This window comes from Mobula hypostoma, chromosome 14 (assembly GCF_963921235.1).
Source record: "Mobula hypostoma chromosome 14, sMobHyp1.1, whole genome shotgun sequence".
Classification (NCBI taxonomy): domain Eukaryota; kingdom Metazoa; phylum Chordata; class Chondrichthyes; order Myliobatiformes; family Myliobatidae; genus Mobula; species Mobula hypostoma.
The window spans coordinates 18,525,951-18,543,842 of NC_086110.1; the positions used below are offsets into that span (position 1 = coordinate 18,525,951).

At 40.5% G+C, this 17,892-nt stretch overlaps 1 protein-coding gene across 1 annotated transcript in view; it reads right to left on the reverse strand.

The window, feature by feature from the left end:
• The window catches only part of arl2bp (ADP-ribosylation factor-like 2 binding protein), a 44,755-nt gene extending 26,984 nt beyond the window's left edge, over nt 1–17,771 (reverse strand). The window contains exons 1-5 of the mRNA XM_063066730.1: nt 17,182–17,771; nt 10,019–10,088; nt 8,049–8,110; nt 4,551–4,657; nt 3,879–3,964 (exon numbers count right to left, since the gene is read on the reverse strand). Coding sequence (XP_062922800.1) covers nt 3,879–3,964; nt 4,551–4,657; nt 8,049–8,110; nt 10,019–10,088; nt 17,182–17,200 — 344 coding nt within the window. The 5' untranslated portion in view covers nt 17,201–17,771. The remainder of the gene's footprint in view (nt 1–3,878; nt 3,965–4,550; nt 4,658–8,048; nt 8,111–10,018; nt 10,089–17,181) is intronic.
• Nucleotides 17,772–17,892: the final 121 nt, after the last annotated feature.

The window sequence follows — 17,892 nt, forward strand, 5'->3', positions numbered from 1 at the left end:
AATCAGGTTGGTAATGGATCTCAACAGAGTGAGTTTTTTTGAATGCCTAAGAGATGGCTTTTTAGAGCAGTATGTTCTTGAGGATCAGCTATATTGGATTGGGTGTTATGTAATGAACGGGAGGCGGTTAGGAAGCTTAAGGTAAAAGAACCCTTAGGAACCAGTGATCACAATATGATTCTGTTCAACTTGAAATCTGATAGGGAGAAAGTAAAGTCTGATGTAGCAGTATTTCAGTGGAGTAAGGGAAATTACAGTGGTATGAGAGAGGAGTTGGCCAAAGTAAATTGGAAGGAGTAAATTGGCAGGAACGTCAGCAGAGCAGCAATGGTGTGCATTTCTGGGGAAAGTGAGGAAGCTGCAGGACATGTGAATTCTAAAAATGAAGAAATACTCAAATGGTAAAATAGTACAACCATGACTGACAAGGGAAGTCAAAGCTAATGTAAAAACAAAAGAAAGGGAATACAACAAAGCAAAAATTAATGGGAAGACAGAAGATTGGGAAGTTTTTAAAAACCTACAGAGAACAACTAAAAAAGTCATTAGAAGGGAAAAGATGAAATATGAAAGTAAGCTAGTGAATAATATTAAAGTGGATAATAAAAGTTTTTTCAAGTATGTTAAAAATAAAAAGAAACGAGAGTGGATATAGGACTACGAGAAAACAAGGCAGGAGAAATAATAATGGGGGACAAGGAGATCGCTGATGAACTAACTGAGTATTTTGCGTCAGTCTTCACTGTGGAAGACACTAGCAGTATGTCTGATATCGTCGTGTGTGAAGGAAGAGAAATAGGTGCAGTTACTGTCACAAGAGAGGTGGTGTTCAAAAAGCTGAAAGACCTAAAGGTACACAAGTCATCTGGACCAGAGGACCTGTAGCCTAGGGTTCTGAAAGAGGTAGCATTAGAGATGGTGGTGGCATTAGAAATGATCTTTCAAAATCACTGGACTCTGGTAGAGTAACTCCACTCTTTAAGAAAGGAGGAAGGAAGCAAAAAGGAACTTATAGACCAGTTATCCTGACCTCAGAGGTTAGGAAGATGTTAGAGTCAATTGTTAAGGATGAGGTGATGGAGTACTTGGTGACACAGGACAAGATGGTACAAAGACAGCATGGTTTCCTTCAGGGAAAATCCTGCCTGACGAACCTTGAGATTACAAATAGGATAGAAAAAAGGGATGCAGTGGGTGTTGTATATTCGGATTTTCAGAAGGCCTCTGACAAGGTGCCCATGGTAATTCAGGAAAGTTACTGGTATGGCTAGAGCACTGGCTGATTGATAGGAGGCAGTGAGTGGGAATAAAAGGGTTATTTTCTGGTTGGCTGCCAGTGACTAGTGGTGTTCCACAGGGACTGTTGTTGGGACCACTTCTTTTTATGCTGTATATAAATGATTTAGATTATGGAATAGATGGCTTTGTTGCCAAGTTTGCAATGATACGAAGATTGGTGGAGGGGCAGGAAGTGTTGAGGAAATAGGTAGGATATAGAAGGACTTAGACAGATTAGGAGAATGGGCAAGAAAGTGGCAAATGAAATACAATGTTGAAAAATGCATGGTCATGCACTTTGGTAGTAGAAATAAATGTGTGGAATATTTTTTAAACGGGGGAAGTCCAGGAATCTGAGAGGCAGAGGGACTTGGGAGTCCTTGTGCAGAACACCCTGAAGGTTAACTTGCAGGTTGAGTCGATGGTGAGGAAGGCAAATGCCATGTTAACAACAGGTCTAGAATACAAGAGCAAGGATGTGATGCTGAGGTTTTATAAGGCACTGGTAAGAGTATTGTGAACAGTTTTGGGCCCCTCACCTTGGTAAAGATGTGCTGGCATTGAGGGAGTCCAGAGGAGGCTCACAAGGACGATTCCAGGAATGAAAGAATTATCATATGAGGAATGTTTGACGGTTCTCGGTCTGTACTCACTAGAATTCAGAAGGATGGCGGGGGGGGGAACTCATTGAAGCTTTTTGAATGTTGATTGTTGAAAGGCCTGAACAGAGTGGATGTGGAAAGGATGTTTCCCATGGTGGGAGAGTCTAGGACAAGAGGGCACAGCTTCAGGATAAAGGGGCATCCTTTTGGCTTTGAAAGGCTAAAATTTCTTTAGCCAAAGGGTGGTGAATTTGTGGAATTTGTTGCCACATGCATCTGTGGAGGCCAGGTCGTTGGGTGTATTTAAGGTAGAAATTGATAGGTTCTTGACTGGACATAGAATCAAAGTTTACGGGGAGAAGGCTGGGAACTGGGGTTGAGTAGGAGATAGAAAAAAAAAGGATCAGCCATAATTAAATGGTGGAGCAGACTCGATGGGCCAGATGGCCTAATTCTGCTCCTATGTCTTATGGTCTTATAAGAAGAATTATAATTTCATCACAAATATCTACCTTCAATGAGAGATATAAACCAACACTTTCCAGGGTATGGTTATATGGTGACTTTTATTCTGGCAGCACTATAGAGCAGGAACAGGTTGAGACAGTTGTTAGAGGATCTTTGTTTGGCAAATGCAAAGTTCAATGCCCATTCTCTTGCTTGTTTCAGTAAATGAGTTTGCAACGAAGTTCAACTTCCAAATTGCAGGATCAAGCATCTGCTAACTACATAGCGATGACTGAATTTGTGGTGACATTGGTTTCAGAGTAAGTGCAATGCGTGATGAACAAGATGTACACATTAGAAGGCATCCATCCACCTGGGTGATGACAGTCAAAGTAATGGAAAAGATGACAAGAATGCCATCCTTTGGCACACATGATAGGTGATGGGGTAAAGAAAGTTAACTCCTACATAGTCCTCCTGCTGACTAAATGCATGGAATATTGTCTTGTCATAATCAAAACCCTGCTTTTCCATTCAACACAAATGAGATCCAGGCATTGGCATGTATAAAAGAATATCATTATCTATGAGAAACATCACCCAGGTCATGACAGATACTGTTGTCTCCTTAGATTGACTAGCACCTAATTTGTTCGGTTATCTCTATTAGCCTGACCACAAAACAAATGCAACAGCAGAAATTTTGTTATAAGAAAAACAACTTTGAAGGTTTCAAGGGCCCTGCAAAGATAGCTCTTCTCAAACAGCGATTCACATAGAACCGGACAATTAGAAACCAAAAGGAGCTGCTCTGAAATTCACAATGTCTAGACATTGACACCTCCACTAGAAACCACCAGGACTGATTCAATGATAATGACCATGGAGATACTCACATGCTCCAACACTTAATTAGGTGACAAGCTACTATCCACGGCCATCAGCTACAAGTATTTAAAGCATCCCTTGGTTGCTCCATCTCATTAATATTACTGCCATTTAAGTTAAGTACCAAACTGACATCTTCTCTTAATGCAATAACTGTACAAATGCAGAAGATTGCATCTCTGCTGAACCTTTGATATAATTACTTTAAAAGGGGGTGATTCTCTTAGTGTGAACCTTTCCTGTAACTTTATCAAAATTCTTTACTCTAACCACCATCCCAGTTTCTTGAGGTATTGAGCCTTTGCTGGTATATTAGAGAAAATATATGTTCTACACTGAATCCTGAGATACATAGTAAATAGGACATGATTTAATTTTGCCCACAAGTAAAAATAAAGCATATCCAATACCAACTAAATGTGAAAAAACTGACCAACTTTCCCTTCAATCCAACATCATGCATCATCCAGTGATCAATTAATTCAGCAAAGAAAAGGAATTCAGCCAAAGATCCTAGTTTGTACTTAACCCATAAATTTCCTTAGCCATCACAGGACACTAGTTTAGTTTTAGTGCGTGAAATTAACAGAATAGAAAAATGCATCGTAGTTCACAAGAACCAATGTGAAGTCTGTTAACTATTTTACTTATTACTTAACCTACTGTAATGATGTAATAAATGTAGTCATATCGAAGGCTGGTATTCTCTCTATTAACTGTCGTTCGATGTACTTCTCTAACAAATCGACCTAAGGAGAAAAGGCATCATTATTTATCTTATAGAAGTAAAAACTAAAAAACTTGATACCATGTGGGTGGAAACTGACAACTTATGACTTGCAGCCTGAACGTGAACCCTCATTAAGTAGTTAAAGATATCACTGTTCAGCACATTCACAGATAATGGAACAAGAAATCATTGCTTTGAAAAACAATACACAAAAGGTACTATTAAAAACAGATAATTATGGTTGAGAATTCAGTTGGCTTTCAAGTTGCACTCGTTCATTTTAAACATCTATTTTATTAACTATCTGTCAATTCATAGAAATATACAGCACAGACCAGGCCTTTATGGTCACCTTGCTCATGCTGACTATAGGCCTGAATTCCTCTACTCTTTTCCTATCCAAGTACCAAGTTTCAGTTTTAAAGTCCCCATTGCCAAGTCATCTTTATTACAGTACTTAAATAAAAAGAACTATATAATAACAATGTGGGATGTGGGATTTATTAGAATGCTTCAGAAAATTCTAATTGTAGCCTACAGCAGCCCAAAACCCGTAAACTTTGAGGTTGCTAGGATACTTAAAAATAAACAAGGTAGAGACTCACATATTCTTGGAAAATTGATGTGTAACTGAGCTTGTTTTCTTCAGTATTCTCAAACTCTAAGTAGTATTTGTCCATAAAATGTCGCTGTAGCACCTGAAATTCTTCACCTGAATGAAGATTAAGGAAGTAGAAATAACATTTTGCAGCATTTTTCATTTATCAATTGTGCTTTGATAAATTGCTCAGTTTTCACTTCATGAATTTCTATATCTTTGCTTAATGAGTCATGATTGGTTTATGAACGACATGAGGGCCATTAACTTTAGTTTGGGCATTGGCATTTTAAGTTTCTTAGTAAAATTTCAAAAGATACCAATCTTCCTAAGATCATTTGGATGTAGGAGACCTTAATGAGTTTGATTAACAATTCATGAGCAGCATGCATTTTGAGTACCATCAGTCAGAATGTTAAAATTTTAAGAAAGGAAAAAGTAGACAGAGGGAAAAATAAGAAACAAAATAATATCAATTTTCCCCACAATATTTAAGTATAGCAGCTTTATACTATTCACTGTTTTTGAACAAGTTTCTCAGCTATTACAAAGCATTTGACAGAGTTGGGCAATTTGAACATCAAATTCCTGATTCACAATATAATCAGAGAATTTGCCTTCCAATTGCCATTTTGTATTTGTTGTACTTATTTCAGTAAGGCAGGAGTCTTTCACAAGGCCACCATTTAATGCCAATCTCTAACTGTCCTTTAGTAAGTGATAACAAAACCTTATTGAACCACTAGTTTGGGTGAAGACACTCCCATGGTGTATCAGATAGAAAATCTGAGGATTCTTAGCCAGTGAAAGTGAAGAGAACCAATACAATTCTAAATAAGGCTAATATGTGACTTTAAGAGGGATTTGCAGATTAGAGGAGCTGTAGGAGTGCATGAGTAGATGTTGCACAATGCAACCATGCTACCCTTGTGGACATAGTGAATGCTTACGGTAGTGGAGGGGTGTAATAACTTGCAGGTAAGGAAAAATGTTATGGCTACAAACTTAGACTGCGGGACAGCCTAGAACTACAGTGATATGCCAAACTAATACAAATGTAAGGAGATAAATATATTATACTGTACTGTGCAAAAATCCTAGTTACCCTAGATTTTTTAAATACAAATTTTGTTTTAGATGTTCATTTTAATATTCTGCAATAGTGTCAGTAGAAAAGAGGAACTTTCGATTTCTATACATTCATTTTCCAAACAATTAAAGGTGACAGAGAAATTTTCGTATTTTGTTAAAGAAAGTAACATATTCAGTAATAGCAAACAACAGGAATTCTGCAGATGCTGGAAATTCAAGCAACACACATCAAAGTTGCTGGTGAACGCAGCAGGCCAGGCAGCATCTGTAGGAAGAGGTGCAGTCGACGTTTCAGGCCAAGACCCTTCGTCAGGATGAAGGGTCTCGGCCTGAAATGTCGACTGCACCTCTTCCTGCAGATGCTGCCTGGCCTGCTGCGTTCACCAGCAACTTTGATATTCAGTAATAGACCATTTTTTAAATAAAAACTTGATTAGTTTGTAGGTATATAGCCCAGTGCATGATTAAACAAAGATGAAAACAGCTGCTAATGATTAGTGACCTAATGAGTTGAATGAACTAAACTGATGAACTGAAACAAAAACTGATGTAGAAGGAATCAAACTGGGTAAAGCATAATCAAACTAAAAGGTGAGGGTGTGGCAGACATGACAGTTTAATCTTCAAATCATCAATTCTTACACCATGGGAAGAGTGAGCATAGCACCAAGGCACAAGGTAGTCATTCTACATCAACAAGATCTCTTCCTAGCAGAAAATTTATAGCAGATAGGAGTTTCAAGATGTGCAGTCCAAGATCTTCTTAAGAAGAATAAAGAAACAGTCAAAGTTGTGATTGACCACGGAAAATGAGTGCAGCAGATGAGAGAGACACCAAACTAACGTCCCTGTTATCAGCTCTGAACTTTCAGAAACCACTGGAACCCAAGTACACCCTTTCTACAGTCGGGAGAAATCTTGTCAGAAGTGGTCTTCATTGAAGACTTGCTGCCAAAACATTGTTCCTCGGAAGTAGAAAATAAGACACACTTATGCACAAAAACACAAGGACTGGGGTGCTGAACAATGGCAACAAATGCTCTCTGGACCGACAAGTCAATTTTTGGCTTAAACAGAAGGCAATTTGTCCGTAGGAGAGCTGGAGAGCGCTACATGGATGAATGTCTGAAACCAACAGTGCAGCACAGCAGAAGTTCCCTAACAAGTTTGGGGCTGCAGTTCTACAAATGGAGTTGGTGATCTAGTTAGTGCTGAGAAGTTCAAGCAGATTCTCATCCATCATGCAATACCATCAGGGAGGTGTCTGATTGGTCCCAACTTCATTCTACAGCAGGACAATGACCCCAAACACACAGCCAAGGTCATGAAGAACAAGGAGTTCTACAGCAGATGGTACTACCTCCACAGAGCCCTGATGTCAACATAGTTGAAGTTGTGTGGGACTACCTAGAGAGACAGAAGTAAGTGAGGCTGCCAAAGTTTACAGAAGGACTATGGAATGTTCTCCAAGATGCTTGGAAAAACCAATCGGCCAATTTTCTTATAAAACTGTACGACAATGTACCTAAGAGAATGAGTTTTAAAGGCAAAGGGTAATCACAATAAATATCCATTTGATTTGATTTGCAACTGTCTCAGAGACATGCTTCATTGAGATTTTTAAAATATGTTTTTGTCATAAATTCATGTTTATTTTATCAACTTAAAGTATTTTATGTAAGATTTTGTTTAGAGTTTAATGGGCCACATGACCAGAGTGTAATGGGTCACATGACCAGAGTTTAATAAGAGCATGACTGTGTCATTATGGGTCAGAACCAACATGGAGGCAGAGAAAGACACGTGGCCCTAAAATAACCTCATTCTGCATGTGGTCCAAGAGGCGCACACGGTAATTGTTTTTTTTATTTGCTTTATATAATGTTGTTGATGTGCCTTTACATGGACAGTGTGATATGTTTTTAGTGACTTTATTTGATTTCAGCACACTTTTGTTGTGCTGACGTGTTTTGGGGCCGTTTATTGGCGAACACTAGCTTGAGAGACTTTAAAAGACAGATGTATGTTTCAAACTTCTTACGTCTTTTATTTTCTTGTAGTTTTCACCATGTCTACTGAAGAGAGAGAGAGAGAGAGAGAGAGAGAGAAATAAAAATAAATCTTCAAGGGCATCTGTATTGTGCATGGCCATTATTTCATTGAACCGATGCAGTTACATAGTTTTTTTTAACTGCTTACTGTTCTTTATTGTTTTTTTTGAAAGAAGCTTTTCATTTCATTATTTTTGAAAGCATCTTTGCTTTACAGAATTTTATTTTTACATTTGACTAAGACTTTTGCACTGCACTGTAAAAACAATAATTCAGAGTAAGTAGATGTGAACCTGTTAGTATCTTCAATTCAAATTTTGAAATTGAGATCCAGATGGTTCTATAATATTGTCTCCACCTACCCATAATAATATCTTCTATGTGCCCAATGACCGCATCAAACTCGGCATCAACATCAGATGAACTGGATAAGAGATTGCAACAAGTTTAATTGCAATTCATGCATAATTATACAATATCACTATTTGTTAAAATGTATATCCATTTTCCAGCAAAGGGCAGTGAATCATACCTCCTCCTATTGATTGGTAATGTACTTTCTGTGACTCTGCCAAACTGCATTAGTTAAAGAAGGATATTTCTGTGAGCTCCTCGGAAACGTTTAAAATCCTGGCTGTTTGAGACACATTATCCATGTGTAGCTTAACGAAGTTTGAGTAGTTCATTCAATTTAATCATCTCATTTTTGGACCCTGACATTTATTGGACTTGCATTATAATATGATAGATTTGTATCTTTAGCCAGAGGGTGGTGAATCAGTAAAATTCATTACCACAGATGGCATTGGGCGTACTTAAAGCAGTGGTTGATATGTTCTTGATTAGTAAAGGTGTCAAAGGTTACGGGAAGAAGGCAGGAGAATGGGGTTGAGGGGAAAAATAAATCAGCCATGATTAAAAGGTGGAGCAGACACAAAGGACTAAATGGCCTAATTCTGTTCTGACATCTTATTGTCACTATTCCTTAGAAAGGAGGCAGGTACAATGCGGTAATTATCAAGTTTCACATTAGACGGCTCACCACCATGCTTTGTTAGCATCTTTCTATATTTTGCCTGGGAATATTCCCATAGGGTAGTATGGTAACAAAGCAATTAATGCCACATTTTACAGTGCTAGCTGTAAGACTGTGGTTCAATTTCTGCTGCTGTCAATAAGGAGTTTGAACGTTCTCACCGTAACTGTATAAGTTTCCTCTGGGTGCTACAGTTACCTCCCACATTACAAAGACATACTGTTATGGTTAATGAATTGTGGGCATGCTATGTTAGCATTGGAAGTGTCATAACATTTGCAGACTGCCTAGGATAATTATCACTGATTTGATGCAAAATGATGCACTTCACTGTATATTTTGATGTACATGTGACAAATCTAATCTTTAAAAAAATTTTTTCCGAAACTTCTCATGCTATCCATTTTCACCAAATACAATCAAATTCTATTACTTCCTTCTCAGTGCTCCCAAATACCATGCTATCCCTTTCCCAGTGTTCTACTAAAATGCCATGTTTTCCTCAACTCTCGCATTCCCAAAGATTTTGATGTACTCAAATCTCAGACAACCTCATACTTTGAATTTCCTAAACTTATTTCCTATATATTAGATGCATTTTGCCATTCATGCTGAATCTTAAAAATGGTGCAGTTTAAAATCAACCCCACATAATTATCAGCAATTTCAGACCAAAATTAAATGATTGCAAACAAATCATAAAAATGTTAGCAGTAAAGCATTTTGACATAAACTCACTGCAAGTCTTATAAAAAAGACACAGGTGGCCTTTCAGTGTAACAGATTCCCTGAAAAGATCATTCAAACACTCCCAGTCTCATGAATCCCCTTCGAAAATCATCATTAAAATTTACTTTGAAAAACACCAGTTGTTCTCAACTCTCCACTTGACTAGAACCTCCATCTGCTAAACAATTATCTATCTGCCCTTTAAGACTATGCCACTTTTCCTAGAGGATGAGCCCTGGACACAAAATTCCAGATAAGCTTGAAAAAGAAATTTTACTTTGTGTATCCTGTTCCAATATTTGTAAGGGAAGGATCCAGAATGGATTTATAACATCCATCACATCCTAATACCTTCACAGACTTTTGTAGGTACGTCCATCATACCATAGCCTCCAGTTCTCTCTTCCCAATTCTACCATAAAATGTAATCAGAACAATATATGATCATCAAATAACCATTTGTGTCTATTGCTATTAAAAAAACATTCTAAAATTCTCTGAATCCAGAATTCATAACGCCCTATAAGTTTAGCAGAGTGACTTATAGGCTTGCAGATTATTACTTACATAGACACGGCAAGATTTTCAACTTCTGTATCTTCCATTTCTACGACTCGATCTCCAGTACCAAAAAGAACTATAGAAACAAAGAACTATCAGAGTGCAACTCGCTCATTTTCTGTATATTCTTCAGCAAAAGACATGGAATGATGCAATGTCAGAAAACTTCAAAGTTAATTGCTGGTATACACAAACTTCACTCTAGCCAACATGGCGGATCAGATTAGGTAAGAATTAAAAGCAGACTTCTTTTTAAATGTCACCAAGAGCCTTAGTGACATATGATCAACATTCCAAAGGTACCCAAACCATCATATCCATCAAACCTGGCAGATTATATGTATATCTGTGTCCATTAACGCACTTACTGTATACTTACTAGTTACAATAGGCAAAAAGCACTTTATAAAGAACCTTGGGGCAGTTGTACATGTTTCATTAGATGCTAACGGTTGCATGGAATCTGAATTGGCTGCTAGCTTCAGAATGTCACTGTTTATTCATGAGTGATTAGCTACTTTTAAGATGAAAAAAATGTCATGGCTAATGTAATCAACCTCTGGTAATAACAATAATTAACATAAAGTACTATGTTTTTTCTCTTGTACTGACCTTGTATTGGGAAATGAGCCTAGCCAGGTGATTGGAGTTTCCATGGAGAACATTTTGGGAAAAGTGATGTCTTTAAATTTTAAAATAGTTATGGATACAACTAAGTCTGGACTTCAATGTAAAGTGGTAAATTGGTGGAAAGCCAAATACCGCAGTATTAGGCAAGAGCAGAGGACTGTAGACTGGGAGTGATTGTTATTGGGCAAGTGCACATCCTGAGGAAGACAAGAAGGCAAGGCTTGGGAACCTTGGATGACAGGCGCTATTTTCAATTTAATCAAACAGAAAAAGAAAACCTATGCAAGTTTAGGAAATTGAATTTGGACAAGGCCCATGAGGAACATAAATGAAGCAAGAAAGAATTTAAACAGCGAATCAGGAGGGCTAAAACAGGTCATAAAATGTCCTTGGCACATTCGATTGAAGAGAATCCAAAGCATTTTATGCATACGTTAAAAACAAGAAGGTAGGACACTGAAGGACATAAGAGAGGATTTATGCCGAGAATCAGATGTGCATCAGTATTCACCAGGGATATGGAAATATGCTGATATTCTAGGGAATGTTGATATCAAGTTACTGGAGCCTGATTGGATCTATTCCAGGTTATTGACAGAGAGTGGATTGGTGGGGCCTTGACAGAGATCACTGTATCCTCTTTAGCCCCAAATAAGGCTCCAGAGCACTAGATAATAGCCAATGCGGTTCCTTTGGTTCAGAAGGGCAGTAAGAACAAATCGGAAATTCTAAGCTAGTGAGACTTACATCAGTGGAAGGATCTATTCACATTTGAAAGAACATGGACTTATTAGGGATAGTCAGTGTGGCATTTTGAGCTGGAGTGCTATAGGTGCTAAAAACTTAATTGACATATTTTGAGGTGACAAAGATAACTGATGAGGTTAGGCCAGTGGATGTTGCCTACGTGGACTTTACATTCACAAGGTCCCTCATGGTAGACTGATCCAGAAGATTAGGGCACAAAGGATCCCCAGAGATTTGGCAGACTTGATTCAAAAGTGGTTTGACAATAAAAATAAAGTGGGGAAGGGTGTTATTCTAACTGGAGGTCTACAATCAGTAGTATTGCACAGGGATCATTGCTAGGCCTCTACTGTTTGTGATATACATAAATGACTTGATGGGCCGATGAATAAATGTGTAAACACTCAAAAATTGGTGAAGTTCTGGACAGTGAGGAAGGTTATCAAAGGATACACCAGGATACAGATCAATTAGTAATGTTGATGGAGAAATGGCAGACGGAGTTTAATCTGGACAAATATCAATTGTTGCACTTTGGGAGGTCAAATGCAAGGGGAAGTATACGGTAAATGATAGGGCCTTAGAAGCTCTGAGATACAGAGGGAACTTGAGGTGAAAATCCACAGCTCCCTAAAAGTGGCAACACAAGTAGATAGGGTTGTAAAGAAGGCATATGGAATACTTGCCTTTATTGGTCAGGGCAATGACTAACAAAGGTCACACACAGCTGTATTAGACTTCGGGTAGGTTATATTCATTGCAGTTCCGGTTACTGCAGTGCAGGAAGAATGTACAGGTTTTGAAGGGGATGAAAAAGAGATTCACCAGGATGGTGCCTGGATTAAAGAGCATGAGCTCTAATGAGAGGTTGGATAAAGTTGGAATGTGTTCTCTGGAGCACTGTAAGATGAGGGGCAACCTGATAGAAGTGTGTAAATTTAGGACAGGCATACATAGCGCAGACACAGTCTTTTTCCAAAGGTAGAAGTAAATATTAGATAGCATAGACAAAGTGAGAGGGGGACAGTTTGAAGAGGTTTCTGGGGAAAATATTTTCTTCACAGTGATAAATAGCTGAAATGCGCTGTCAAGGGAGATGGTGGAAGCCAGATACGAAACCAACAGTTGAGAAGTATTTAGACAGGCACATGAATGCACCAAGGGACGGATGAGATTTGTTTAAACTGGCATCATGATTGGCACAGACACTGGGGGCCCAAGGGCCTGGTCTGTGTCTGTCTTCATGCTTGAGTACAGTATTTTACATACATTATTGCTCATGTATTACCTTACTCTCAGAGGTATTAGGTTCAAATAAAATCTGCCAGCACAGCAGTGATCAGGTATCAAGCAGCAAGATAGCATTTAACCATGATTTATTGTAGGAGCATTGTTTATTTATTATTATTTTATCTTTCGTATTTGCACAGCTTGTTGTGTTTTGCACATTGGTTGTTTGTCCAACCCGTTGGTTGCGTTGTTTATTGATTCTATTATGGTCCTTAGGTTTACTGAGTATGCCCTTAAGAAAACAAATCTCAAGGTTGAATATGGTGACATACGGACTTTGATAATAAATTTATTTATTTTGCTCAGCATAACAAAAGGTATTTGACAAGGTTCCACACGGTAGGCTTATGTAGAAAGTCAGAAGGCGTGGGATCCAGGGAAGTTTGGCCAGGTGGATTCAGAATTGGCTTGCCTGCAGAAGGCAGAGGGTCATGGTGAAGGGAGTACATTCAGATTGGAGGATTGTGACCAGTGGTGTCCCACAAGGATCTGTTCTGGGACCTCTACTTTTTGTGATTTTTATTAACGACCTGGATGTGGGGGTAGAAGGGTGGGTTGGCAAGTTTGCAGACAACACAAAGGTTTGTGGTGTTGTAGATAGTGTAGAGGATTGTCAAAGATTGCAGAGAGACATTGATAGGATGCAGAAGTGGGCCGAGAAGTGGCAGATGTGGCAACCCGGAGAAGTGTGAGGTGGTACACTTTGAAAGGACAAACTCCAAGGCAGAGTACAAAGTAAATGGCAGGATACTTGGTAGTGTGGAGGAGCAGAGGGATCTGGGCGTATATGTCCACATATCCCTGAAAGTTGCCTCACAGGTAGATAGGGTAGTTAAGAAAGCTTATGGGGTGTTAGCTTTCATAAGTCGAGGGATAGAGTTTAATGATGCAGCTCTATAAAACTCTGGTTAGGCCACATTTGGAGTACTGTGTCCAGTTCTGGTCATCACACTATAGGAAGGATGTGGAAGCATTGGAAAGGGTACAGATTTGGAAGGGTACAGAGGAGATTTACCGGGATGCTGCTTTGTTTAGAGAATATGGATTATGATCAGAGATTAAGGGAGCTAGGGCTTTAGTCTTTGGAGAGGAGGAGGATGAGAGGAGACATGATAGAGGTGTACATGATATTAAGAGGAATAGATAGAGTGGATAGCCAGCGCCTCTTCCCCAGGGTACCACCACTGCTCAATAAAAGAGGACATGGCTTTAAGGTAAGGGGTGGGAAGTTCAAGGGGATATTAGAGGAAGGTTTTTTACTCAGAGAGTGGTTGGTGCGTGGAATGCACTGCCTGAGTCAGTGGTGGAGGCAGATACACTAGTGAAGTTTAAGAGACTACTAGACAGGTATATGGAGGAATTTAAGGTGGGGGGTTATAAGGGAGGCAGGGTTTGAGGGTCGGCACAACATTGTGGGCCGAAGGGCCTGTAATGTGGTGTACTATTCTATGTTGTTGTTCTAAAACTTTCAACTTCCAGATGCATTTACATTTCTTCCCCTCACAGATATCAGCTATCAGAACACTTCCATCAAAGTATAGACATCACCATCACATCCTATACAAAAGCCCTTATTAGTATAGCAGACAGGTTTACATCTACATATTGTAGAGAAGATTACCATGTTTTATGAAAACTATTTGTTTTTGAGTGTTGATTTTATAACCTGAAAAGGCGCTAAATGAATTGATGCATTGTACAAGGTGGTGCACTGATATAGCAGGGTTTGATAAGAATAGAACATCATCCACATAAAATGTAATTTTATGTGACTTTCGTCCTATGTCTGGAGTCTCGCCGAATAGCCTCTGCCAATGGCTCAATCACTAGTGTGAAAAGTAGTGGTGATAAAGGGCAGCCCTGCTGGCTACCTCTCAGAATACTAAAGTTAGCTGACCTAATACCATTGGTGAGAATCGCAGCCAGAGGGTCATTATAAAGAACCTTCACCCACTTAACAAAATTATTGCCCAAACCAAATCTTCCTATGGATGCTGTCTGGCCTGCTGCGTTCCACAGTGTGTGTTGCTTGAATTTCCAGCATCTGCAGATTTCCTCCTGTTTGCAAGATACTTAATGAATACTTTACTTCAATATTCACTGTGGAAAAGGATCTTGGTGATTGTAGTGATGACTTTCAGCAGACTGAAAAGCTTGAGCGTGTAGATATTAAGAAAGAGAATGTGCTGGAGCTTTGAAAAAAATCGTTGGATAAGTCGTCGGGACCAGATGAGATGTACCCCAGACTACAGAGGTGAGGGAAGAAATTGCTGAGACTCTGGCGATGATCTTTGCATCATCAATGGGGATGGGAGAGGTTCTGGAGGATTGGAGGGTTGTGAATGTTGTTCCTTTTTTCAAGAAAGGGAGTAGAGCTAGCCCAGGAAATTATAGACCAGTGAGTCTTACTTCAGTGGTTGGTAAGTTGATGGAGAAGATCCTGAGAGGCAGGATTTATGAACATTTGGATAGGGATAATATGATTAGGAATAGTCAGCATGGCTTTGTCAAGGGCAGGTTGTGCCTTACGAGCCTGATTGAATTTTTTGAGGACGTGACTAAACACATTGATGAAAGAAGAGCAGTAGATGTTGCGTATATGGATTTCAGCAAGGCATTTGATAAGGTACCCCATGCAAAGCTTATTGAGAAAGTAAAGAGACATGGGATCTAAGGGGTCATTGCTTTGTGAATCCAGAACTGACTTGCCCACAGAAGGCAAACAGTGGTTATAGACAGGTTATATTCTGCATGGAGGTCGGTGACCAGTGGGATGCCTCAGGGATCTGTTCTGGGACCCTTACTCTTCGTGATTTTTATAAATGAGCTGGATAAGGAAGTGGAGGGATGGGTTACTAAGTTGGACACAAAGGTTGGGGGTGTTGTGGATAGTGCGGAGGGCTGTCAGAGGTTACAGCGGGACATTGAGAGGATGCAAAACCGGGCTGAGAAGTGGCTGATGGAGTTCAACCCAGATAAGTGTGAAGTGGTTCATTTTGGTAGGTCAGATATGACGGCAGAATATAGTATTAATGGCAGTGTGGAGGATCAGAGGGATCTTGGGGTCAGAGGCCATAGGACGCTCAAACCAGCTGTGCAGGTTGACTCTGTGGTTAAGAAGGCATATGGTGTATTGGCCTTCATCAATCGTGGAATTGAATTTAGGAGCGGAGAGGTAATGTTGCAGCTATATAGGACCCTGGTCAGGCCCCACTTGGAGTACTGTGCTCAGTTCTGGTTGCCTCACTACAGGAAGGATGTGGAAGCCATGGAAAGGGTGCGGAGGAGATTTACAAGGATGTTGCCTGGATTGGGGAGCATGGCCTATGATAACAGGTTGAGTAAACTTGGCCTTTTCTCCTTGGAGCAACAGAGGATGAGAGGTGACCTGATAGAGGTGTATAAGATGATGAGAGGCATTGATTGTGTGGATAGTCACAGGCTTTTTTCCCAGGGCTGAAAAGGTTGCCACAAGAGGACACAGGTTTAAGGTGCTGGGGAGTAAGTACAGAGGAGATGTTGGGGTAAGTTTTTTACTTGGAGAGTGGTGAGTGCGTGGGATGGGCTGCTGGCAGCGGTGGTGAAGGCGGATACGATAGGGTCTTTTAAGAGGCAATTAGATAGGTACATGGAGTTTCGTAAAATAGAAGGCTATAGGTTAGCCTAGTAATTTCTACGGTAGGGACATGTTCGGCACAACTTTGTGGGCCGAAGGGCCTGTATTGTGCTGCAGGGTTTTCTATGTTTCTAGAACTAGAATGGAAGCAAATCATCCTCATTAACGGGGGACTCAAGAATCTGACAAGACATCAACAGATCATTGTAAAAGATTATACTGCACTGCTAATAAATTTGCCGACATTTCATTTTCAAAAGATGAGCACAGCGGTTCCTAACCAAGGGTCGCGGACCCGTCGGTTAGTAGCAGGGGTCCATGGCGGAAAAACAGTTGGGAACCCCTGCCCTCTAGAATCCTGGTGATTTATTGCATTCCTCTTTGTGGGGAAATTGACTGGTATAATTTGCTTATATCAATGTAACAGAACTCCAAAAGAACTAAAATGACAACAAAACATCATAAGATGTTAATAAATGATGAAAACAAAGATTTGAATTATTGGTTACAGCAATCACTTACTCAAAATCAGAATTTTGTTTTAAATGTCTTCATCACAGCTATACACTAAATTGTAAAACACGCCAACCTTGCAGAAAGCTTTGGAATTATTGAGAGAATTGCAAGCCTGTTTTAACAGGGGGTTCTGCTAACACCATTACCGGGCGCAGGGCTTTCGTTCCCACCCAGTAGGGAGTGGGGAAGAGGACGGTCCGGGCGCAGGGGGCTTGTTCCAATCCGAGTGGGGAAGGCGGTCGAGGGCTGAGTGATCGTTCCCACCTGGGGCTTGGGGAAAACGGAGGGTGTAAGGCACTCGTTCCCGCCTGAGTGGGGGGAGGACGGTGGGGTGAGGGCCAACGGTCCGGCGCACGGTGATCGCTCCTACCTGGCGACTTCCAGGCCATTGTTGAAGAGCTCCTCTCCAGAGCAACGGAAGTACCGGTCCCTCCCGGCCACTGTCCGCGCTACAACGGCGGCCCTGCCGCTGGGTTCCGAGCTCAGACTGTAGGCCGGGCTCCTACAGACCCTGAGCGACTGCGGCGTCCATCCGCTCGCTTTCTGTTCGTGGAGAGTTACCCGAAGCTGCTTTATGGCCGGCTGTCACCACGCCGCTCGCCGCCCGCCAGCCAGCCAGCCTTCCGGCTGTTGCCCTGTTCGAGCTGCACCGGGCCGGGGAGGGCAGAGGGGAATAAAGGGCTATCGGAATTAGCTTATTATTGTCACGTGTACTAATATACAGTGCAGAGCCTGTCTGCGAAATGCTGATCATACAGATCAAATCATTAGTGCGTTGGGGAAGTACAAAACGATAAAATAATGCGGAATAAAGTGCAAGAGCTACAGGGAAAGTGCAGGAAGGGTGACGAAGATAAATAAGGGCAGACTGAGGGCCTAAAGATAGGGAGGAGGCTGCTAGGAGAGCAAGAGCTGGGGAAGAGGGTTTGAGAGAGAGTAGGTGGAGCTTGGGGAAAATGTCGGAGGGTCATGAGGAGTGGTGTAGGAAAGAGTTGATAAGATAGGAGGGGCCAATAAGGAATGCAGGTGATGCATTCCCAGCTTCGGCATCCACATTTCTCAGACTGGTTTCCTTTTTAAC